Genomic DNA, 26,370 nt, shown 5'->3' on the forward strand with positions numbered 1-26,370 from the left:
TCTGCTGGGGTCGCTTGCCGTTATAGCTTTTAAAATATAAAGCAGACCAAAGAATATAAAAGAAAATGAGAGGAGCACGGGCACTATAAGCAGGGAGCCATTATCTCCAACTTGATCCTGAGGGACGGAGGAGGGGGCTCCTGACAGAGGTGCTGGAACCATTTGTATTGTGGGGGTGCTGAGAGCCACTGAACCAAACTGTAAACCCTGTGTCTGATGGAAACCACGTCACGCCAGGGGGTGCAGCAGCACCCCTAGTTCCAGCACCTATGGCTCCTGATTTGCTGGGGCGCACCTGCAGAGCTGGGATTGCAGGGGCAGGGCCTCAGACTGGGCTGCGTGGCTTTTTCTGTAGGGCCAGTTCTCCCTCTCCTGCACTAGCTCGTTGCTTTCATCCTAACTAATGCGGAGGCAGTAGCTCGCTTCCCCTTCGCCCCCACCCCGGGCAGCTTTCACCATCCCCGCCGCAAACCCTTTAAGCCGGTGCCCCGTTTGCAAGGGGCTGAGCTCAGCAGGAGAAGGAGGGGGCGCTGCCCGGCATTAGCCAGGCCCGGCCGCCCAGAGGAAGTCCCTGCTTTGCCTGCAGCGGCGGCGGGGATGGGAAGTCAAGTGAAAGTCAACGCAGGAGCTGCTGCTGCTGCTCGGCTCTGTGCCTCCCCTTCCCGCGGGCCGCCCGCGCCCGGGGCCCCCATGTCGCAGCGGCGGGGGGCGCGGGAGAAGGCGGAGGCCGCCGAGAGGCGCCGCCGCCGCCACCACCACCACAAGCGGCCCAGGAGCCAGCGCGAGCCCCTGGCAGGCAGCAGCGGGGGCGGCAGGGAGCTGGAGCGGCACGAGCAGAAGAGGAAGAAGCGGGAGGTGCAGCAGATCCAGCAAATCCAGCACCTGGAGTCCTTGTAAGGGGTTCGGCGGAGGGGGGGGGGAGGGGAGAGCAGGCGGAGAGTCCCCGCCACAAGCCCCTCTCTGGCTGGGCTGGGGAGCTGCCCGCCAGTGCCCCCCCCCGTTGCTGAGCCGTCATTGCAGAGATGGGGCCTGCGCCGCAGGCCGCTCTCCGTTTTAGGCCGAGCCCCTGCCTCTGTCACAGGCTGAACCCAAACCCTAGCCCATCCCCCTGGTATCTGAGCGCCCCCGGTGCGTTTGCGAAGAAATCATAACACTCTGCTGAACTGGGTCCTCGGGAGGGCGCTGGAAATCCGGAATGAAACTTGAGGGCGGCATTTGTTGCTAGCTCATGTATTTGGCCTTTATAGATTTTATTTTATACATGAAAATTACAAAGGGGGTGGAATGGCCAGACTTATGGGAGTGGGACCATTTTATTATGTCACCTACTACTGGTTCCCTTCGAATTCTGGCTGATCCTTGCCAGTGGGGTGCTTCAAAAGTTTGATCTGGGTTTTTTTTTAGAGGCAATGGGTCATGCTCTACAGCTGCATGGAAATACCTCTAAACATGTTGTAAAAGCAATGTTCATGTGCTCCCAATAAAATCCTGTATGGAAGTAACCCCATGTGCAGCCCAAGACCTTGTACTGTCAGGAACAAAGGTAACCAGGAATAATCAGTGTATGAAGCTGGAGTAGGAGTTTTATTTACAAAATCCAGTGGGACCTATCCCAGAAAATGCAGAATCATTAAACTGATGCTATAGAGCTCTCTACACTGAGGAATCAGACCCATCGCTTTTTAACTTTGCTGCATGAATAATATTTTTATGGTCTCAATTTGGGCCATTGTCACACTTTGTGTTGTACATTTGGGCCTTGGCAGAGTGAGAGGTGTACCACTCTGTGGCTACTGTTGGGTCTAGTGCAGCGTCTGGTCGCTTTAGGGTCAGGGAACTTGAAGCAGAGTGGAAAACGTAGCCAGTGTTTCACCTGCGGTGCACAAGTCTTCTAGTGGACCCCTGTGTGCAGTGACCTTCCAAATATGGCCCATTTTGTATAGAAATAGGTCCAGGATTTGTTGTTGTTGCTATGCCCACGAATTTCTCTGAACATTTTACAGAAGGCAGCCAGTCTGTCCATTCTCTATATACCTGTCCATGTGAAGATAGGTAAAATAATTCTGTCACCAGTCCTTCCCCCAACTCCTTCCCTGACTTTGTATCTGTCCTGTTTGTTTTTTAAGTGTCATTTTGAAAAAAGTGTGGGACCTGTAGTTTGGCAGCAAAGCATGATCAGCAGGATCCCTTTGGAGTGAATGAAAAAATGTACAATGTAGAAGACTTAAGATGTGCTGAATGATTCCTCTGATGCTGTAAAATATGTAAAATTGTTAGTCTCTAAGGTGCCACAAGGACTCCTCGTTGTTTTTGCTGATACAGACTAACACGGCTACCACTCTGAAACCTGTAAAATATGTGTGTACCTTAATTTATGAAAAGGGGGTTGAGAGGGATGGAAATATCATGGGCTGCAATCATAATTTAATGTTAATTCCTTCACAGTGGGAGTAGGGATTTCTTATTGTGAATTACTCCAGACAGTGCTTAAAGTGTTGCTATTGTTAAGAAGATGATCAAATGATACCTTGGCATTGAACACCCATGTGTGCATTGTCCCCATTGGTGTCTTCCAAGTCAGATCTGCCTACTGTATGGACAAAAACAAGTCTCTCTTTCTGCTGTCAACACTGCTGATCCAACATAGCTGCAGAACAGCCTCCTGAGCCATCAACAAAACTATCACTGATGCTGTCTTCAGATTAGTTATTGGTGATGATGAATGTACTAGAGAGACAGTTTGATTATCCTGTATTAGGTTGAGCTTGTAGTGCTGGCAGTAAGAAAATTCTTGCTTTGACATGGTCAGTTGAGCATACTTATGACACAGTGCTGGAAAAAATAAATATGGAGTGGCAAGATGTCATTTTCCTTACCATAGCTAGACTTTCAAGATGAGAGAGTTGTGAATTTCTGGCAGCTAGGGCTCAATTGGATGCACGAAGCATCTCTGTAAAGCAGCATAATGAAGTTGTCATTTCCAAGCAAACACACACAATGAAAGCATGTTTGCAAATTAGAGTGAATTGTGTGATTTGCAGAAGACATTTTTTTTTTGGCTGTTTAGAAACACCACAAGCATCACTTCACTCTGTTTGCATCTCTGTGTTGCACTGTGGCTGCTACACTTCTTAAGGAGTGTAATTAAATAAAGCTTTAAGCTAAGTACGTTTAAATTATATGAAATTTTTAATTTTATAGCATTGAACGGCTTTGTTTTGTCCATGTATATAAGTCTGATGCGAAGTTGTAGAAAATAATGTTAATACAACTCAGTGGTTTGAGCATTGGCCTGCTAAACCCAGCGTTGTGAGTTCAATCCTTGAGGGGGCCATTTAGGGATCTGGGGCAAAAAATGGGGATTGGTCCTGCTTTGAGCAGGGGGTCGGACTAGATGATCTCCTGAGGTCCCTTCCAACCCTGATATTCTATGATTCTATATTTTTATTGTTTTCCAGCTACGAGAAACCTCCGCCAGGGCTAATTAAGGTTAGTAAATTGTAATAAACGTTTGGTGTTTAAAAGAAATTGTAAACACTGGGTGGAATCCTGGGTTCATTAAAGTCAATAGGAGTTTTTCCATTGGCTTTTGGGGAACCAGATCCACCTTGTATGATTCCCTCTCTCCTTGCCATTAACATCACATTAAATTAGTATGTGATGTTTTGTAGAATTCCTCTTACCAGATTCAAAGAGTCATAATTTAGTGTTTGTAACTTAAACAAAAACTGCTGCATATAAAGGCTATTGTAATCACTATATTCAATTACAAAGAAGAGAAAATCAATAGAAGTTGAAATGTAATCATTGGACTAAATGGAACAGGAGGGAAGCAATTCAGCAAGAATATTCAGGCTTGAAGGGAAAAGTTAAGGGTAGCAAAAAAGAAAAATGAGTTAATGTTACTAAAAGGGGTTAAAGAATGAAGTTATTTTATGGATATAAAGGAGGAAGGGAATATAAGGGAGAAAGTAGGTCCATTAGTAAATGATGACATATACTTATACACTTGGGTTATTTGCTTTAAAAAAGGGTAAATGAAATAGGGGTTTTGTTTTGCTTACCATTTCTATAGGAAGATGAAACTAAGCCAGAAGACTGCATACCTGATGTACCAGGCAATGAACATGCCCGAGAATTCCTGGCTCATGCCCCAACTAAAGGACTCTGGATGCCATTAGGAAAAGAAGTCAAAGTTATGCAGTGTGAGGGCAAGAAGCATCCAAATTTCATTGGGCCTTTTTCTTTTATAAATCTTTTGACTTCAGGCAAAAAAATCTTGGCAATAAGTGACTATTCCAGATATATTGACTTCATATTGATATAATAGCAGCCAGTATCTTGAAGGCTTTTGTAGATTTGCAGACTGAATTTAATGGTTTGTTTCTCTTTACTGTACTTCAACTATGTAAAGATGTTTTCCATTAATGTTTTTAAACGGTTGTGAGCTGACTCAAGGATTCAGTTTGCTTCTGTTTTACTAAAGGTTGGAGATGTAAACGTTATGGACACAGAACAGGAGATAAAGAATGCCCATTCTTTATTAAAGGCAATCAGAAATTGGAACAATTCAGAGTAGTAAGTACAAATATTGTAATATTGGTTGTATTTTTCATTAATGATGATGGCTAATCTTGCTAGTGAAAAGAAGTCTATTAGGTTATGGTCTATAAAGGATTTTCCGCTGTATCTAGTATCATATTGATGTTGAAACCTGACCATAATCCTCTTATTAGAGAAAAATGTCTCTCTTCGTACACAGATGTGATTGAATATATTAGTAATTTGCAGAAAACCCACTCTTTAAAAGGAAGATAATAATTATTTGCATATAAATTATAAGTCTGCAAGAAACTTTCAACCATTATATTTCATTAATCTTTTCAACATCAGTTATTTATGATTAAATATCAATGAACTAAAGTTCTATTAACAAATAATCAGCGGTGAGTTGCCCAGGTAACATTAAGAGATTTGGAGTACCTCTCATCAAATGAGTTTGTAGGCCAAGCTATGAGGAGCCACAAGAAAGTTAGGAAGTTGTTCAAAGAGTGAATAATGCAGAAATTTTAGAAATACCTTATCTGTAAAACTCCCATGTAATTTGGCATACATTTCACAGAAAAATTCTATTCTGGGATAAGATAGGGTATGTAAAATTTCAGGGGGATTGTTTAGGTAGAAATAGGAAGGGGCAGGGTTGGGAATCAAATTTAAAATAGGAAGCTAGCTTCTTCCTTAACTGTGGATGGACAAAATGCCTTCCATATATGGGATTTGAGTGCTGGTGCTTAGTAGGTATTCTCCTTTATGCTAATGTATAGGTGTCTCTGCAATACACTTGACCATGGAAATAGTGGTAGAGAAAAAACTGGAAGATTATTTTTATTACCATAGGGCCTAGGAATCCTCTTTATAGACCAATACCCCATTGTGCTTGGCGCTGTACAAACACATGCCTCCAGAAGCTTAGCCAAGAGACAACAGAGGATATGATACTGACAGATGGAGTATGAGGAAACAATGAGATGATATTGTTCAACATGGGAGGCTGTGTTTTAAGCATACCAGTGTACTAACTGTGGTCAGGTTGTTTGAGGCATCACAAAAAAAAAAAGGGTTTTGAAGGAGGATAATGAGGAAGTTTTGCAGATGTTTACAGGGAGCATCTCATAAACATGAGAGGCAGCATGGGAGAAAGGACTATGGTGTTTGTCTGCAAATTTAACAAGTGGGCAGTGGAGGCTTGCATCATGGGCTAATCAGAGATGGGAACTGACACCAGTGAATGAGAGATGATAGAATTAGGGTGGAAGAACATCCTGAAAGGGAAGACAAGCCACTTACGTTTGAAGCAATAAAAAAGAAGGAGCCAGTGGAGGGATACAAGGAGGGACGTGACATGGTCAAAGCAATGAGCTAGGAGAATTATCTTTGCAGCAACATTCTGAATGGATATTAGTGGGGCAAGATGGCCTTTGTCAAGGCCAGAGGAAAGGATGTTGCAGTAATCAAGATATGAGATAAAAAGAGCCTGAACAAGAGTTGTACCTGTGTGGCTGGATCAGAAATGTCATGTTTTAGAGAAAAGAGATCTGCAAGATTTAGACATTGCATGGATATGAGGACCTAGAGGGAGGTCTGAGTAGAGGATGATATCCAGGTTATGGTTTGGACTCACAGGCAGGATGTCAGTGTTGTCCCCAGTGACTGAAAAAGGAAGCAATGGAGAGGGAAGGTTCAAATGTGTTAGAGGCATATTTAAGATTATTTCAGGAGTTCAGCAGAAGTTCTAATTTATTTATAACCAGTTTTATGTCTCATATCACCATAATAGTTGAGCATCTAAAGCTGAGATAGTCTTCAGCTTTAGAGGAGATTTGTTGTGGGCAAGGAGAGCCCTATGCAGTCAGCTACATAGTCTTTGGATTAGAGTTGCATAAACCTTTTCTGATGTCAAAAATCAGCCTAAATTCATCAAAAGGTTTGCAATAATGTCAGTGCATCATTGTGAATTGGGAGTTTGGGATTAATTGGGACCCTTCTATTGGAATAAACGTTTATTGTTGGATTGGATATTTTAATGGTAGGAAAGCATAATAAATATATGTGCCAATGATAGTCTCTTTTACTGATATTGGGCTTTCAATTTCCTCTTTTTCAAAGGCACATGAAGACCCTATGTATGATGTAATAAGGGAAAATAAACGCCATGAAAAGGAAATGAGGTAAGTATGTCTTTGTAGTAAATAAAAAAAAAAATAATGTAAGACTTTAATTTGATATTATGCTGTGAAAATTAGATTGTATGGGCAAAATTTCCCTCACTGTTCAGCTCATCACCTCCAAACAAAAGTTAATGTTTAATGGTAAGCTTTGTATTTTAATAAACAGCTAATGCAGAAGAGGAGATGTCATTTGTCCCTTCTTAATAAATACTTGCTATTTTACTTGCTTCTCGCTCATAAATTGAAGTGATTTATATTTAATGATTCCTAGAACTGCCTATTCTAAAAATAGACATGTTCATTTTTGCCAACATTTTCAAACCTGGAAGGCTCCTAAATCTATTTTTTTTATGTCTTTAGTAAAAGTGGTCTGATTTTTAAAGGTGCTGGGCACTCACAGCTCCAATTTACTTCAATGAGATTTCTCAGCAGTTCTGAAAACCAGATTGGTTTTATTTAGATACCTCTGTAAGGATTTAGGAAGCGAGCTTTAGGTACCCATGTTTGAAAAATGTGGCTTTTATTCCTACTGTTAAATCATTATTCAGTAAATAGGACAGCAGCGTTTAATTCTCTTTCTTGTTCCTTGCACTGGAAAGCATCACTGATGAGCAATGTGCAATCAACATTTGAGCTTAAGGGGTAGGGTTCAGTATAGTTGCAAGTGACCAGTTGCATGTGTTTAAAAAAAATACACACCAAGTTGAAATGGATGGTATCAAATAGAAGTAATCAAGCAAGTAAGGAGACTTTCCTTATCTGTTAAGAATCCATCTTAGTATGGAACTAAACAGGGGGGACTTTTGCCAGAGAAATTACCTGTTTTGCTAAAGGAGAACCTGCTTTTTATGTCCGTGATACCAGTGACGTCCCCCTCTTCATCATTGTAACAGAACCTCATAATTTATTCATCCTGGATTCCCCTGCATGTCAGTTAGTGGTAGTATAAAAATTGGTATGGGGGCATACTGATGGCTGTTGCCTCTGAGTACACTGTATACATATTAATATAAAAACATCAAATAACTTCTTTTGCTGGGTAGTAGTAGAGGCCCTCCCCTTATCAACCACCCCACCCACATGATGGAAAAACCCTTGAGTTGGACAAATGGCTGGCTGAAAATGGGAACTCACAAAGCCGTAACTTGGACTCTGACTGAACATTGAAGGGAGTGATTTGCATAGCCGGGGATCCTCCCCAAAGAGAATCTGGTGACCAGTTCTCACAAGTCTACTACATCATTCACTTTTTTTTTCGGGGCCGGGGGGGGGGGGGGAGACAGCATACTACTGCACACATGGAGAAAGGATTCTCTTTCACATTAATTTTTGTGTATTTAGGATACAGCAATTGAAGCAACTGCTGGAAGACTCTACTTCAGATGAAGATGGAAGTAGTGGCAGCTCCAGTTCCTCAGAATGTAAAGAAAAACACAAGAAGAAGAAAAAGAAGGAGAAAAAGAAAAAGGAAAAAAAGAAGAAAAAGAAAAGAAAGCACAAAATCTTCTAAATCAAATGAAAGGTCAGAGTCTGACTGACAGCAGTCACCTGCTAAGTGCTTCTTGACCCCAGATTGTGAACTGTAAGGAAACATCCAAAGAATGAGGAAGAAACAACCAAAAAGGGCTTTGTAATAGTCTAGGAGAACATACAAACGGGTACGTCTAATGTCCCATTTGTGCCATCCTTTTCTGCCTCTCTGCAGTGGTGCACTAAGCAAGGATGAGCTCAATTATGGCTGTTTAACAAGGAATGGTTTTACTAGAGCATACCTATGTACTGTGAAACGTTGGATAATGATCATCTACCTTGATGGTTGATAAAACCTCTGTTATGCTGCCACCTGTTTTAAAAAAACAGCCACCCCTTCAGGGACCGCTTACATATTTCAGCGGAGCCCTCTAGTGAGGTAATGTTTACCCCATAAAACAATTTAATTACACACAGAGCTTCACTGTAATGGGAATTGCAGTTTGTACTGTGCAAAGCATTGAAACATGTTAGGACTTCCCATTTACAGCAAACAACAATGGGTGTTGCCATGTCCAAGCTAACTGTAATCAGGCTGTACTGTATCTTCCCCGCATGCTGATGGTCACTCTGATCATCCCATGATTGGCAGCTGGCAAGGCTTTAAAATGTGTGACATAAGCAAAAACCTATTAATGTTAATGAAGGGGTTTTACTTTCAGGCAAAAGTGTATTGTTAGCAGGGTTTATTTTTATTCACTTGAAGAAAAGCTCAGTTCTGTAATTTCAACATTATTTCTGAGCCCCACTCTACAACATTGACCAGCACCTACTCGTTAAAATAATCCTCTGAACTGCAAAATTGGGCTCCATGTGTGAAAATCTCTTGCTAAATAATAATAAAACTCTCCCACTAATTTTGCTGACAAAAGCTACCATGTTAGTTGCTTAGAAAGGAGTTTTCATGTTGGAAATGGAATGGGTAACAATGTTCTTCTGAGCATGGTTCACTATCTGTTTTGTATTGATACATGTTTGTTTCTAAAAAGGTTTGGGGAAGTAACTTTAAACGTGTTTTAATTTTACATATTTAGTAAAATATTTAATACAGTAATATTTTGTGAATCATTGTGAATACGGAAAAATATAAAGGATATTCTTGTATCAATATATGGAAGGAATTCCAGATGTTTTACAAGTGTATACAGTACACTTGGTACTATAGAAATGTAGCAAAGAAAAAGCAGGCTGGACACAAGGATACTTTGGTCAAGGACATGAGGACAAATGCCTCCTTTTACAAAAAAGGTCCATGGGATCTCTAATAATCTCCCAAGGCAGACGGGACTGGAAAGATCTGTACAACAGTAAACAGCATAATACCAGATATATCTGCCCCTGCAAGATGAATGGCTAGACTGATCTCACTGTGATGTGAACCTATGGTTGCAGGAAGTCTAGGTGTTTAAAAGTAACCTGCAAGAGAAAAAGGGATTTGTCCTGTGGACTCTTTGGAACTGCTTTATGACAATGAAAGAAGCCCTGAAAAGTGTTTTACTTCGAAAATACCAGAAATGTCAAAGCTGGTTTTTCTTTGTTTTGTGAGAGACCTCAGATATAGAATTGGAGTTTTCCCTCATTGGGAGGAAAAAGGTGTGTTTAAAACATGAGCTTGGACAAGGCAATTGTAGCTGCCCAAGGTAGACTCAAACGTAGGCTCCCCATTTGGACTTACACTGAACAGCTATCACATGGTAAAGCCTTGTTTGGGGCAAGCGTGAAATCCTGACAGTGTTGACTTTGGTGGTGGTTGGATTTCACCCTAACACTTTAGTACAGGTTAAACCTGCACTTCTTCTTGGCATGAAAGCTTTCTGAGCCTATAATGGAAGGGGGTGAGAATGGTGAACTTCTAACAAAATACTGTTTTTTTTCCCCTCGTGCATAATTTTCAGGCATTGGAGTTAATAGTTTAAACAATCTGAATAAATATTGAGAGGGGAAGTATACTAAGTAGGTGAAGTCTGCATAAACCTGCTATTACCGTTCTTCCAGAAAGATACTGTGGATGACTGGAAACAGGGTTGAAAAAACCCTACTTAGAAGAAGAGGCCTGTACTTTTTTCCTTGCTAGATTTTTATATCAACAGAAGCAAAGGGAATAAAAATGGGGACAAATCCATTTCTTCTCCTTTACAAGACATCCTCCAAATCTAAAGTATAGACCATGTCACCGTCATCACAACTGTGCATAATCCTCTCTTAAATCACAGCAATGTAACTTTTTAGATGACATTATGTGTATTCTATATTAAGTCCCAGACTGTTCCAAAAGCGGCTACGGAGTATCTTCTCTAATAGTATTTAGTAAACAAGTTGTTTATATGCAAAGTTAATGTTACTTATTAGTGACTATCGACAGTTCAGGAATGCTCTATGGAAAGGTAACTGTGACAGCTGGCTAAAACTGCAGTTTCTTTGTCAGTAGCCTTGGCAGTCGGAACTGCCTGAGATTTGGCTTGATTGATCTCCTTCTTTACAGTGCTGCAGTGGAGATACAAGAATGGTCATCAGAGAATCCAGTTGCTTGCTTGTTTGCAGCATGGTTGAGGGAAGGTGGGTATGAGAAGCCACCACACAACAAACAGGTTCTGGGAGATGTCTTGCAACAACTCCATAACTTCCTACCAGTGGCTACAGCAAAGCCAATCTTTAAAACGTAACAGAGGCTCTGTGGTGGTTATTGCATCTTTCCTTAGAGTTTTTGCTTGGAAGTCTATCCTGAAAGCCATACTAAGGTTTCTTTATAAAACTTCTTCCCATTAATCCTTAATGTCCCCATCCCTTTCTGCTACTTCCTTGGGTATTTATCTTTCATAGAGGTGGTGCTGGTTGCCTCTCTTTTACTATAAGGGTTAAGCTTTGTTAAACATTTATTTTTAATATTTTTTCCTTAAAATATTTAGAAAGATTTTTACCTCTCGCTACACGTACTTTTTAAAAAATATCTTTGGCCATATAAACTTATCAGAATAATTATTGTTCTGTATGCAAGTGAGAATGTTCTCCCTGTACATCACTGTGGAACACTTAATAGTGATGGAAAAGAAGGGGCTCACTGACCAAACAATTGTTACTAGGAATCAACAGGTAGTCCTTTCTAATGTGATTTCCCCCTAAGGATGTGTTGTCAACCCACTACTATTTACAGTTTTAATCAGTGACCTGGAATATATCATAGTTACTGATAAAAAGTTCATACATGATACAGAAGTAAATAATGAGGATGACAAGTCACTGCTACAGAGTGATGTGACTCAAACACGTTTTAATAGAGTTAAATGAAAGAGCTTTACCTATAGGAATAGAGAACATAGTATTTACAAGGTAGGGAACTGTATTCTTAAAAACAGCGGCTCAGTTAAGGATATAGGAGCCACTGTACATAAACCAAACATGAGCTTCTAGTGTGATACTGTGACAGGGTAAACAGGCTGCTGTAGACAACATGACTAATATCACTTCCTGGACTATAGCGTCTATGCTTCAAAAATGATAATTTGGAGCAGGCTTAGAAGAGCAACAAGACTAACTTCTTGTCCAGGAAATACAATGCAAGAGGCTACAGCAGCACAATCAGTTTATTGAATACAAAGTTAAGCGGCAGCTTGAGTGCAGTTTTTATATACCTATACAGGGAGAAGATGTTTGATACGCCCTTAGCACATGAAGTCTAATGGATGAAAAATTAAGTCATGCAAATTCAAACTGAAAACAGTATAAGTAGGCATTGTTACTAATTGGCAAGGTATGTGGTACATTTTAGAGTTTTAAAAATCAAAATGGGATGTCTAAGATTCTCCAGTTCAATCACAAGTTGGGCAAAAGGCAGGTTTGGTATGCAGGTCAGAATAGACAACTAATGGTCCTTTCTAGCCTCGGGAGGAGGAAAAAAACCAACAACAATTGAATTGTTCCATAAAGTGTTAAACTGAGAAACCAGCATCTACCTTTGATTAACCATTTACTTATTTAAGGCACTTGACATCTTGCTAATTATTTACTTCAGAGACTGAAGCTTTTAACAAGTTTCTTGCCTCCAGTGCATGTAGATTCTGGTTTATCATGTTACTTACGAGTGCTAGAATTATGAAACATTTACATGACTAGACAAATCAAGAGGAGTGTAGCTATAACATGTTTACCTGCTCATAGAGCTATGAGTCATCCTAGCAAACTTCCTGGTCTGATTATTTAGTTAAATATTTTTTCCTCCTGACCTGTTGTGGCACTACTAGAGAGCTGTAGAGAAGACAAAGATGTTTGGAGCAGGGATATCTATGTTCTGTATGCACTGACAAGATTCGAGCATAACAAGCTACTGAAAATTCAGTGAGAGGTCAGAGATGACTTTTGACATTCCAAAGTAGTTGATTAATAGCCAGCTAGCACAACAAACCAGCTACAGAGAATATGTGCTGTGGAAGAACTTAGTGTCTTACATACACCTGTCTTTCCTTAGCAGATCGATAGTCAGCATGCAAAGAGTATTTTTGTAAGTGGTTCTTACATTCTCTGTATTTAATTGAAACAGCTGTAGTTTGATCTTTTCACCCAGCTGCTAAGAACAAACAATTCTTAATCAACATTGAAGTGGGAGAAATTATATAACACCAAATATACATAAGAATTCTACATTCTGAATGTGAAAATGCAGAATTCAAATTTGACATGTCAAGCCACCACTGCCATAAGATTTGGTGATTATACCCCACCCACCGTCTGACAGAAGATTTAGCTAGCAACCCATAGCTTTTAGAAATTGAGTCAGGCAACAAGTCTGTCCAACAAGATATCCAATGATGGAATCTCAGGGGTCTGTTTAATCCTCCTTTGCCAAAAAAGGGGATTTTTTTCCTTCAGCGGTCCTACACGTGTAGGGTTTCTTGCATAGTCTGTTGAAGTCCCCAAAAGTAAAATGCAACAAAGCGATAGTTATAAGCCTGTATCTGAGTCACTACTGCCTAAAATGGCAGTATAGAGAAGTCTGTACAAACAGGCTGTTCAACTGATTTTCTGACACTAGAGTCAACAAGGTGATTTAACAGACACACCAAGCTCGTTAGGTACCTAGCTGAATCAGATACGCTTCAGAAAGCAGTAGAACAGGGGTTCTCAAACTGGGGGTTGTGACCACTCAGGGGGTTGTGAGATTATTACATGGAGGGGGGGTTCCCAAGCTGTCAGCCTTCACCCCAAACCTTGCTCTTCCTCCGGCATTTATAATGGTGTTAAATATATAGACAAGAGTTTTTAATTTATGGGGTGGGGGGGTTGTACTCAGAGGCTTTCCATGTGAAAGGGGCACCAGTAGAATTAATTTGGGAACCACTGCTGTAGAGGAACATCTAGTTTGGCAGGGTGTACTTCATAATGGCTTTATTCTGAACTGCTGCAATTTTGGTCCATAGCCACACTAGCACAGTTCTGAGCCATTTAAATTGGAAGGCCCTCGGCATCTCTTTTCCACATGTATCTACTCAGCTCTCAGAATCTACTGCATCAGAGATGTTTTGAAGTACCCCAGTAATTTGTTTTATTCCCATACAGACTGCCACCAAGACCGTTCAGAGATAGGTATTTTAACATGCAGGGAAGCTACTTGGAGTACATGTATAGGGACATGGCATTTTACAGCGATGCCAGAATTAAGTCATTTTTAGGATAACAAGAGAATTTAAGAGGTAAAGTGGTATTAGGCCAGGTCAGGTGTACCCAAATTCAGCATTAAATGTAGTGGACATGAGACAGATAACTGCAGCAGTGGATATGCTAAGACAGCTGAAGAAGTTGTTGCTTAAAACCAGAGTGCTGGGGATCACTTAACTGTTAGAGCACTACAGTCTCCACATCTGCCAGGTTATCATTACATAAAGCAGCCAAGGGATATGGAATTATTTACTGTATATTAAAATTCTTTGGTTCAGGAATTCTGAAGAGTTGTTTTTGTCATTAGTATTCTCCACTGAAGATTAATCCTTCATCTAGTTTTCCTACAGAAGAGAGGACCTCGGGGAAAGTCATGGCTGTACTCCTGAAAGAACACTGACAATCATCCCCTCTGTTCTATTCTCTGAAGAAAGAGAAATTTCATTACCTGAAGTCCTGACTTCTGAAAAGCAGCATTGAATTTAGGGTTACAAAAACAAGCTTTGCAGTTAGCACAGAGTTTAGAACAATATGGTAGGAAGGTAGGCAGGTAAGTGCAGTTGCTTACCAGTACAGACAATCCATCCCTACCTTAAGGTTTTACTTCAGTATTCAGGAAAGAAAACCCATACATCAGTGCAATTCTGTTAGCTTTATTGCTTTTAAGCAAGTGTCCTTATGTACACTTTAGAGTGCTTTATTTCAAGTGTTCCTTTCATTTAATATAGTGTACTTCAACTCTTTACAGTGTTACGTCTTGCCCTTTAACTGTGCATAGTAGCTTAGAAAGATTTATACAAAAAAAAAAGCTACTGATGGACTCATTTGAAAGATTAAGAGACATGCAACCTCAGTATGTTTGTGTTCTTCCCCCAGCATTTGTAACAATCATATTTCCCCCCTTCATTTGTAATAGTCAGATTATCTTCTTTTGTAGAGAGACCTCTTTGATCCACACCCTAAAAAAAAGAATTGAGAGATTGTTTTTAACATATGCACTTCCCCTTCATGGATGCTTGTTGTAAAGTCTTCCTTTAAAATAGGCAACTAGCAAGTGAGGTATACTATTGCAGGTAGTAAACTAGGAGTTTGAGACATACTGAAGTCCCACCAGCTCTGCAGACCTAGGTTCTGCAGCACAGATCCTGGATTGCATAGCACTAGTACAGAAGATTGGAAATTGGTTAAATATTCAGCAAACTATCTTTAAAATAATCAGTTAATATAAAATTCCTTGCATTACTGGTTTGATATTAAGTTCTCTTATTTTGTGCCTTAATCTTGGTGCAGGATGATCAGGAATACATAAATGCATTGCAGAAACTGAAGGCAGCAGGCTGGAAACATGTAGCAGGGAAATACAGGAGGCAGTTTGGAACGTGCAAATTGACAGAGAATGCTCCTCCTAAAAAGATCAGGAGTGAAATATCACGGTGCACATCTTAACTCATGGTTAGGCTTTGGGGCCACACTGATTTGGATTAGTCGAGCACTTACACCTTTGAGCTAGAGTTTCAGGCTGTATACAGATTCAAATACTCCATTGGTTTATACTGTTCACATCAGGAGGCTTTATTGTGGAAAACCAGTTTCAGGTGGGAGAGTTTTTTTCCTTCATGCTATCCCTGCACATGAACAGTCTTCTTCCTCCACTAGTTCAAGCAACTATGCTCTCCCCGACCAAGTGTCCCATAGGAGAGCTTCACATCTTTGAGCTAGCTTCCAATAACCATGGACCTCTACTCTTAACTCACAATGCTTTCATAAAGTAACATAAGAACATTAGTGTAAAACTAAAGACCTTGGAATTAAGACATATGCCAACTTAATCATCACTTGAGTTTGTTACCTCTCTATTTTGTCTTAACAATAAGAGGCCCTGCTCCAGAGCTTTGGATTTTTAAAAAAAAAAAAAAAAAAAAAACCCAACCACACGCAGCTATAGTACCAATAGTGTGCTATGAAATGCCAACCATTGTTTTTTAAAATAAAAATTTGGAAGCCTCTAGTTAAGGAGGGAAAGATACTCTGTAGTAGAGTGTGACGGGGTCAAAAAGGTTTTTTTTATGACCAAGGAATGTGTGTAAAGGAGTATCTAAAAAGGTCCTCAAGATTTGAATGTAGATACAGTAACTCCTCACTTGTAGTTATGTTCCTGAAAAATGCAAGTTTAAGTGAAATGATGTTAAGCTAATCAATTTTCCCATAAGATTTAATGTAAATGTGGGGTGTTAGGTTCCAAGGAACTTTTTTGGGGGCAGACAAAAGGCATTGTATACTGTACAGTACTGTACTATAGTTGGGAAGTGCCCTGGCTTACCCCACATAGGCACAGCCTGCTGCAGGCAAAAACGCTAGGAAGCACCTTCGCAGCAGCGGCTTACCCAGAGAAGAACAGGCACGGACTTTGCCGGGGTGGGGGTGGGCTGGGGGGGAGTGTGCTCCAGACCCAACTCTTCCCACCTCCACTCTGGAGCATGCTGCATCCCTGCTCCTTCCCTCCCGCACCAAAGTCCTAAGTGCGGCCAAGCAGTTGTTTGGTGGTGGGGGAAGCACTATGAGGGAGGGGGCGGCAGCGGCTAAGGAGGAACCTGTGCAATGCTTCCTTATGAAGTAGCTGTTCTTCCACAAAAATCTTACTAGCCAGGGACAGAGCAGGCAGCCAAATGATGTTATAAGGGAGCATCGCACAACTTTAAAACGAGCATGTTCCCTAATTGAGCAGCAACATAACTTTGAAACAACATTAAGCGAGGAGTTACTGTAATCCAAGAGGGGGAGGGGAGAACAAAACCAAAAAAACCACCACACCAGTAAGCTTAGAGTTACTGCTAGAACACATCTAGTGTTTATGGCATGTAATAGTATGCTAACCTTTGCGTGCACTGGGTTTAGGCATTTCCCACACTTGAATGTCTTCTGCCTCACATCTTGTATCTCTACGTTTGTAAGGGGGTTTGCCTATCTTTTTCCTTTTTGGTTTATCCAAAAACAGATTACCTGAATGACCAAATAAAAGTAGCATTACTTTTTCAAGCAATTCAAACTATTTAATTTTCACTTAAAACAGGTTCACTTAAGTTCATAGTATTTAATAACTTTTACTCTCTTTACTGAAGCAAGGATTCTCTCTCTTCTCTACACACTCTTCTGCCACACTATACAATTAGCGTGGATCAACAGCTATAGCCAACATTCTCTAAAAGCATTCTCTCTGCATAGGCTAACATGAGGTTTAGCTGTAAAGTTCACCTGACAAGAGAGTAATAAACTGCTGCTGAGGGTGCACAGAAGAGTTGCGTCTAGTTAGGACAGGGTTTATAGAGTATCTAACTATGTAGCAATACATTGTCCTAGTAAAGTCTGCACTGATACAAGGCATCATTTCTTGCCACATTAAGATATACTGCTGTAGCTTTAAAATGAAAAGAAGTTTTGTCCACTACAACCACCCCAACTCTCTATATATGCAGCCTCCTCCTCCTTCAGAGCAGCCAGATTTATAGATTATCTGAGCCACATCACAGAGTGGCAAGAACACAAACATACATGTATTTCCTTCAAAGCAATAGTTAAAGATCCCACCCAAATAGCAAAGTATTCTGCTGAAAACAGTTTATTTGAATATTTAAGGGAAGAGGATCTGAGATGTGACAAGAAATCAGCTGTACCTTGTTGTTTGCTTTTGGTTGGGGGTGACAGGCTACCATGAATCAGGCTGGCAAATTTGGGTTTAGCGCCACTTCTAATCCAGTACTCATCAGCTGTCATCGCCCCGTTTTCCTTTAGTAACCTTACTAATTAAAACCAACATAGTAAAACATTTGAATAATATCAATAAGCATCTACTATAAGCAACATTACCATACTGACTTTACAGTTGACCTACAATACAGAGGCAAAATGTGTAGTTCACTGAAGCCAGTATTTGAAGATGCTTTTTTTTTTTTTAAATTTAATCTAATATTTATATGGATACCAATCACTGATAGCTGGGCAGCAGTTTATGTTGTTTTAAAATGTTGTTCATTAGACTCAATATGCATGTTTATCATATTGTACCTTTGTGTATTACCAAATTTGATAGATATTGTGAAAGGGCTGCAAAACCTCACATGGAACCAGTTACTGCTTGATTATACTAGTACATCATGGCCATTTATGGCCATGCTTTTGAAAAAAGCAAGAACAGAATTACTGTAATTAATAGACTGATCACTAACTAGTCACAGGAGCTCAGTTATCTGAAGCTGACTTTGATTGTCTTTGTTTCTAGCTAAAGGAAATACTCTCTCCCAGGCCAAGAGGAGTTTAGCAAAACTTTAAATTAGGTTTTTAAAAGTGTACTAGAACTATTTAGTGATGTTCAGATAAACTACTGCTTCCTTTTTAATCTAACTTGTTGAAGTGTCAATATTTTGGTTCTCCTGCAGACGTTCCTCTAGTTTTAAGCAAGCTAAGCAACTGCTGAGGGCAGCAGACTTGGCCCAGACACCTCTCTGTCATAACAGAGGGGTGGCTGAGCCAAACCTGAGTTGCATTATAAACCGGTGTGCGCCAGACTACACCACCACTCACTCAAATCTGGCCTGGCCATTCTCCACCTCTCAACTGTAGTCATTACAGAGGAACAGTTGGGCCAAATCTGAGGGGGAGCACATGGATTTGAGTGGCCTCTACTATAGATACAGGAAACATGTTTATATCCACTTGTGTCATCAATTTATAAGAAAGTTCCCCCACCATAGCTAAGCCCATTTTGCAACATGGAGGAATGGTATGGTAGCCAGTGTTTACACAAATTTAAGAGATTATATTTCCAAGATGCCATTTGACAGTGGTAAACAAGAATGTCTTTCAATAAACTTAACTTGTTTGTTTATTTAACAAGTATATTATCCAAGTCAAAAAGATTAAATGGGGATCAAGCCAGTGTTATGTGTTTACTAGCTGACATCACTTGAAGCTCAACCTGGGGTGTAAAAAAAAAAAAGTTCTACTCTGTCTAGTAATATTAGAGATTTCAAATTTAGCCTTAGCCAAAAGTTTGCTGGCTATGCACAAGGCAAAAATAGTACATAAGAACGTAAGAGTGGCTCCACTGCACGAGACCAAAGGTCCATCTAGCCCAGTATCCGGTCTTCTGACAGTAGCCAATGCCAGGGCCCAGAGGGAATGAACATAACAGGTAATCATCAAATGATCCATCCCGTCGCCTATTCCCAGCTTCTGGCAAACAGAGGCTAGGGCAGTGGTGGGCAACCTGCCGTCCACACACAGCCCCATCAGGGTAATCTGCTGGTGGGCTGCCAGAGAGTTGGTTTACATTTGTATGGCCGCCCACAGCTCCCATTGGCAGGAAACGGCGAACTGCGGCCACTGGGAGCTGCGGGCAGCCTGCCAGTGGATTACCCTGAGGGGGCGAGTGCAGCCTGTGGGCTGCAGGTTGCCCACAACTGGGCTAGGGACAACATCCCTGCCCATCCTGGCTAATACCCATTGATGGACCTATCCTCCATGAACTTATCTAGTTCTTTTTTAACCCTGTTATAGTTTTGGCCTTCAGAACATCCTCTGGCAAAGAGTTCCACAGATTGCATTGTGTGGAAAAAAAAAATACTTCCTTTTGTTTTAGTAGGTTCACTATAGTTCTTTAAAGGCCAGAAGTGCTACAATTCTCTAAGAGTCACTTAGGAAAGCAACAGCATTTTCTCTTTCTTAGCCTTCACAGTTTTAGGGATACAGCTTGCACTTAGAATTAGAGCGTTAACACATGCTGCAAAGTATTCTGAATTATGATCCCACAGCACTTTTATCCCAGTCATATTAACTCACCTCTTGAAGACCTCTGTGAAGTTCTCGGATGCTCAGATCCCTCTTGTTTTGCTGTAAGCCTCTTTTTTCCATAGTACCCGTAATCACTGTACGCAACCTCATCCTGATCCTTCTCACCTGATTTATAAGCCAGACCAGTGCTTTCACAGAACCCACTCTTAGTTTTTATTTTCTCCCGAGCAGGCCAGCTAATCAAGTGAGCTGGTATGGCATTTTTAGGTGGTTTCCAAAGCACCCTCTGTCCAATCTGTCTATAGAAACTGCCTTTATCAGGGATCAAGGGTCCATATGGAGCAGCTTCTTGAACGAAATATTCAACTTCATCATCTTCATCCTCGCTGTCACCCTCTTCCTCTGCCACAAAGTATTCTTCAGAGTCTTCAGCCTCTGACAGAGACAAACTCTTAGCAGCTTTTTTCTTTAGGGAGTAGATTTTCTTCTGACCAGAAGATCTAGGGAGGACCCCAATCTTTCTACCTTTGCTGGCCATCTTTTTAATCTTCACTTCTGAACAGCTTTTGAAGTTCTGGCTATTGACAATATTGGTCTGCTCCCTTCCTACCACTTCATCTTCATTAAGGGAGCCACCACTTTTAATTTTCTCTTTCTCTGAGCCCTCTGTACTTTTTTGGAAAGCGTACATGCTCTTCTGAAGCACATAGTCAGGGACAAAATAAGACACTGGTACATCATCATCAGTTGATGATCCTTCATCTTTAGAAGACATTTCATCAGAAGACAAACTGAGTACACTTTGACGATTCCTTTGTGGCAAACAAATATTATAGTTGTAGTTAGTGTCCATGTCATCCACGCAAGCTAGCCAGCTGTGAGAAGGAACATACTTCTCCATGGATTCTTCACACCATAAGCTTTTATCCGTTACATTGGTTGAACTGTGGCTCTGATTTAGCTTTTTCTGCTGTGGACTTGAGTCATGTGTTATTTCTGTACTGGATGGAAATAATCCTGTTTGCTGAACAAGGTTGGACTCCTCTTCAGAAGTTTTTGAAGCAGATCTTTTCAAACTAGATTTTTTAAAAAGTGTGTCCTGCCTTGCCACTAGCTGATCATTACAAACAGTTCTGGCCAGCTCAGCAATTTGCACTGCCCTGGCTTCATTTAGAGACGATTTTACCCTTTGGCTTGTATTTCCCTGCTTTTCTGCGTCTAGTTTTACTTCATTATTTTGGACCTCTTTTTCCTGCCCATCGTCACCACTCTGCTTCAAAGAGAGAGCAGTTTTTCGTTCATCTGAATAAGAAGTGCATGACACCAATTCCTCCCCTTCATGAGGACTATATATTACCCCTTCACAAGAGCTAACAGAAAACAAGTCACGTTGCACAATATTCTCTGGGACTGGTTTACCACTTGCCACATCATACAGAGGAATAGTTTCCTTAAAGGACTTCCATAGCTGAATTGCAGGAGAGCCATTTCCATACTCTATTCTGACCTCTTCTTTCTCAAAAGCATAACTTCCTGAAGGAATGTTTCTATACTGTGAAGAGCTGGAAGACCCCTTATTTTGAAGGTCTCTTTCTAGCACAAGAGAAGATCCAGATGAATCTTGTTTCACTGAAGTACTTTCAGTTTCTGTACCCTTACCAGAAGAAACACAGGCCATATTTCCTGCTTCACAGCCTTTCGTTTCTATACGGAGATCCTGATGCTTTTTTGGTTTGTTTTCAGGCTGTCTAGGATCAGTCTGTGTTTCTTTGGTCACTGTTTTTTTCCCAGGGCCACTATAATGTCTAAACCTTGTTGCATGATAAAACAGAGGAGAGGGTGGGGGAACATTAAAATAAGGTCTTCTGTTAACTCTTGTGTGCATGGGATGTTGTGGAACAAGATATCCAGGGTACTCATGTAGTGCAACAGAATAAAATGGAAAATATGGATTTCCACTTCTGAAACCTACAGATATTAAAGAGGGAAAAAGGAGAGAGAGATGTATTTGTCTACATAAACAGCACTATCTTCTGAAATAAAAGCTGAAAGTCATCCGAATTCATTAGGTACATAGGAACTGCCATGCTAGCTCAGATCAGTGGGCTATCTAGTCAAATATCCCACCTCCAACATTGTCTAGTACGAAATACTTAAGAGGAGAGTGCAAGAACTCCATAAGTTAGCAATTACAGGGTAATATGCATATAGGTTACATTTCTTCTTAATTCCTGAAGCATAAGATTTAAATTTTCCATCCAAACTGCTGGAGCTTTTATCTATTAAGTTATTGTCTATTGAATGCCTTTTAAGAACATCTCTAACTACAGTTAGAAATGTAATTAATAGGTGCATTGCTAAGCACTTATTGGGCAATAGTATGTACTCTTAAAGTATATTATGAGCATTTTCATAAGATCTGATCTTCACTAGAAGTTTCTACTTGAAACTATGCAGTCTCATATTAGCCAAGACTAATCAGAAAGCCATCAATACTAGTAAAAACAGCTACTGAAAGCCTCTTATGGAGTCAGATTTATACTTAATTACTAGAAACAAGACTGAAATAACTAAATGCACAAGGCAAGTGAAGCTAAGCTTCAGGCATAACATCCTCAACTCTCCCTTTGCCCTGCTATTACAGTACACAGGATATTTAAAAAAATCCCACTCAGTTTTTAGAAGCCTCCATATAGTCCCCCCATTTTTCATTAGCTTAAAGCAATGGACTTTTGGAGGATTGTGTTGTACAATTCAATGAAGCATTTGCAGTTTCTCTTGAGCCCTAAGTTGTCCCAGTAGCAAGCAGTCAATATCCCACAACAGTAGTCCCTGTGCCTATTAGGGAGAATGTGCATTATGAGGTCATACTTCTGATAGGATGTCAAAGCAGTAGTTTAGTTTTTAAGCTAAAAATCTTAGTAGACACTCCCAGACAATGTTCAAGTGACATTTTCCTCCACTTAAAATCCCTGACAATGCAGGCTTTGGCATGGAACCTTTTAACAGGCCCCACAGTGAGAGAAGTGTCCCAAACATGAAACTGGTTGGAGACTGGAAGTTGACTGACAGTTTCTATTTCAGCTCTGCCACACTCTTCCTGTAGGACCTCGGGCAAGTCAGTCTGTTCATCAACGCCCATTCTCCACAAACTGTAAATAAGAACAGGCACTTACCACACAAGGGTACTCATTCAATATCCATTAAGGTTTCAAAACCAGGACTATCTTACAAGTTCAGCTCTGAGTTATGTCAAAGTTTTTGCCTTGACTAAAGTTAGCCAAACTGATTTTACACAACATTCTTCATAGACAAATGATATAGTAGTGATCCCCATTATAAAAGGGCTTTCCTATTGTTGCCAATTGCTGAAGCTGCCTGCTTCTGTTTACCAGACTCTTCCTAGGAAACTTACTCTTCTTGTCCAGTTCATTTGGTGTTGTCCCACTCATGATACAGACATCAAAAACCAGTTTACAATATAGCTGAACAAACAGACAAGGAGAGCACATTTTAAGAGAGATGCCTTCAGTTTATACACTAATTCTAGCCTCCATGATATTAGGGGAAATACAAAAGTTACACAACAGATGAAAAGTGCTTTAATATAAAATTTGCATTTCCTTCACTCAGGTAGTAATTTTAAAAGCATATTTTCCTCAGATGGCTCTATTTTGCCTTACCTGGGGCAGGTACGCAGTATGGATTATATACATGACTGAGGTACCATGGATTTGGGAAAGGTTGTTGTGCTGTTGGCTGCGCATAAAAAAAGGGTCTTGTGTGGTTTGTGGAATATGGTCCATTTTCTGAAGCTGGAGCAGTGTTCATTTTTTAAGCTGAAAGACAAAGAGTGATCAGGATTTGCCACTTTAAAAAGTGCCAAGGGACATGTCAGATCCCACACTTCTAAACAAGTCACAGTATTGCAGGGATGAACAGACTAAAGTGTCCAAATTAAAAAAAAATAAAATATTCTCCTACACCCGTGCAACTCCATCTTGAAAATTTTCTACTTGCCTTCATTTCTGCCCCCATTAGGGGCAAAGATACAAAGTCCACAGTAATATCTAGAGATAGAAAAATCAGGTTTCCTATCAAGCCAAGAAGTTTGGCACTCAGCTGTCATTTGTCTTACTAGGAAGCCAAATGACAAAAATCAAGACAGTCTTTATGCACCCCACTTAGGAGCATATAACCAAAAAAAAAAAAAAAAAAACCAAACACCCCCAACACACAACAAAAGCAAAAAAACCCACTTCATCCACTCTTAAAAAAAACACCCTGGAATCTAGAGAAGCCAAAACAAAACCACAACAGAATTTTTCTCTTTTCTAGATGAGCAGAGTTAAGCCTTCTTATAAATTATATACCACCAGATCCCTCTGAAACAACCTGCACAAGAAGCACCTTGCTGTCCACAATTAACTTACAACTGGTAAAAGAGGGGTTAGAAAGTAAGACAATTGGCACTAGCTAGTATGAAGTGAGGCAAACATTTTGATGAGCTAAAGACTTCGTAAAAGTAAATGACAATAAAAGTTGAACCAACAACCTGTTACAGATTGCTACACAGCTCACTCCTCAGGAGAAAGAAAAGCACTCAGGGCAGAGTCCTCTTTTCTTCAGATTCCATCTAGAACACAGTTTCAACACAGATTAACTAGCCACCATGAACCTACTGCACTCTTACTGCACCCACTCTTCAAGACCAGACACTCAAACAGCTAGTTTGAACTTGGAAGAAAGCAAGCCCTACAAAGGTGAGCTATTCCTCCCCCACCAAAGTCCTCACAAAACTAAGGTCCATGCTGCTGCTTACAGCCCAGCAAAAGACTAACCACACCTTCACCTCACCTTGTTTATGGAACACAACTACCACTTTCCACTCCCTTCACCACCTGCGGCTCATTTAATAGTGATCCAGGGACCTTTTCCATCAATCAATGGGAGTGGTAGCCAATGGAGGGAGCAGGAAGAGCAGCAAGTGTTCCAACCCACAGGCAGAAGACTCCAGGTAACAGTACCCAAATCCTGCAAACACCTCCATGCATTTTATTTTCAATATGTATAAGAATTGTGAACTAACTGATGTAGATCACAGGCAAAAACAAAATATGATCAATCCTGAACTTAAAGTTGTAGTTCAAAACAGAATCTTTTTGTGAAAAAAAGTCCTCAGAAAGCATAAAAAACATTTGTGTCAAATTTTATTTGTTGATTTTATTGGTCACTGTTCATACTAACAAAAGTAAGAGACTAGTGGTTTTATATGTCAACACAGGGAATTAGACATCTGAAAATCACATCCTACCTGCTTAAGCAAGAGGTGTGTCTGCTCCAACAAAATATACTCCAACACTTGAAATGTATGAAAATTAATGATAGAAAAATGATTGGGATCCAAATCCAAAGTCTCTAAAAATGTGGGAATTTTAACTGTCACTTCATTGAGACATACCAGTGAATCACAGAGCTCCTATTATTTTTGGCAGGCACAATGAGAGAAAAAAGAGAAGCATGATGTGAGGAGGGAGAGATATGGATAAATTGGAGTCTCTATGGCTATGTCTACACTACCCACCTTTTGGTGACACAGCTGTGCCGTTAAAAGGCATACAGTGTAGCCAGTCTGTCAGCAGGAGAGAGCTCTCCCGCTGACAAAAAACTGCCACCCCCAAAGAGCAGTGGTAGCTTTGTTGGCAGGACTGCTCTCCTGTCAGTTCACACTGGCCCTTTTCGTTGGCAAAACTTTTGTTGTTGGGGTGGGGGGAAGAGGGGTAAGAAGTTTCACACCTCTGAATGACAACTTTACCTTTCAGGTTCCAGTCTAGACAAAGCCTATATCTAAGTAGGGAACTTTCTCCCTACTTTTTTTAACTTGTCTCTTCACACTATGGTGGTCAGCTCTGTTTCCCCCAAAGTGGCCCCAGTCATGAAATGAGCTCTTGTATGGGCAGGAACGATGATTTCACTCTCCTCACACCTTCCCATTGGCTTGTTCTGTCCCTTAGTTCCAGTGTTTCCAGCTGTTTTGATCACAAGTCTCACGATATTTTTTAAGCCCCAACTCCTGGAGCCATGTGATCATGCAAGAGACTCTCTGCTTCCATTTCGTTTTCCAAAGTAAATCGCTGACCCCCCTCTGGGCAGAAAAGAAAGCTGGAAAATGTGAAGCCTGAAGGCTCAAACCCCAGAGGGTAGACACAGAGCACCGAACATTTATTATTTTGAAAAATCGGCCGGTTTTAAAGCCCAGTTCATGATCTTTTCATCCTTGGGCCATCGCTGCAGGTGCCTTGCCTCCTCTCTCCAGGACACCCCAGCTGTCGCTCCCCTGTAGGTTCCCGCCTTCCCTCTGCGGCATCATGTGCCCGCACCAGACAAGCGAGGAGCGGGGGAGGAAGCAGCGCGGAGACGGCGCCGCCAAACGCCCAAGCAGGGCTGGAGGATGGGGACTGAGCCCGGCGGGGAGCTGGCGGGAATCGAAGCGAACCTCAGCGTCACGCGCTTGCTACAGGCTGCAGGGGGCGCTGTTTGCCAGCAGGGGGCGCTCTCCGCCTTACCCCGCCCGCCGGTTTGATTTGAGCGCAGGCGCACTGGTCCCTTCTTGTGACCTCCTCCCTCCCAGCAACCCCCGCAATGACCTCCCCGCATCTCCCTGCTTCTGCCCAGT

The 26,370-nt window shown here is 41.0% G+C and overlaps 2 protein-coding genes across 6 annotated transcripts; one reads left to right on the forward strand and one right to left on the reverse strand.

Moving 5' to 3' along the window:
* Positions 1–393: 393 nt before the first annotated feature.
* On the forward strand, positions 394–10,589 carry RP9 (RP9 pre-mRNA splicing factor). Its single transcript, XM_084619211.1, is given in 7 exon segments — positions 394–893; positions 3,459–3,489; positions 4,076–4,205; positions 4,487–4,578; positions 6,667–6,728; positions 8,070–8,226; positions 8,228–10,589. Coding segments are annotated over 7 exon segments (807 nt in total). The 5' UTR covers positions 394–597; the 3' UTR covers positions 8,267–10,589.
* Positions 10,590–14,255: 3,666 nt separating this feature from the next.
* Positions 14,256–26,181, reverse strand: LOC311515824 (uncharacterized protein). 5 transcript variants are annotated; one of them, XM_084619206.1, is made up of 6 exons: positions 25,510–26,181; positions 23,378–23,533; positions 19,743–21,662; positions 17,579–17,704; positions 16,782–16,907; positions 14,256–14,866 (listed from the first exon to the last, which is right to left on the reverse strand). In XM_084619206.1, exons 2-6 carry the CDS (start codon positions 23,523–23,525, stop codon positions 14,829–14,831), a joined length of 2,358 nt encoding a protein of 785 aa, XP_084475332.1. In that variant the 5' UTR covers positions 23,526–23,533; positions 25,510–26,181; the 3' UTR covers positions 14,256–14,828. The 5 variants fall into 5 exon arrangements, with proteins under 5 accessions (XP_084475332.1, XP_084475333.1, XP_084475331.1 ...); XM_084619207.1 differs by lacking the exon at positions 25,510–26,181 and adding an exon at positions 24,128–24,803; XM_084619205.1 differs by lacking the exon at positions 25,510–26,181 and having other exon boundaries at positions 23,378–24,803.
* Between the last annotated feature and the right edge of the window lie 189 nt (positions 26,182–26,370).

Source organism: Lepidochelys olivacea, assembly GCF_965140295.1.
Source record: "Lepidochelys olivacea isolate rLepOli2 genome assembly, chromosome: 2".
Taxonomy (NCBI): Eukaryota; Metazoa; Chordata; order Testudines; family Cheloniidae; genus Lepidochelys; species Lepidochelys olivacea.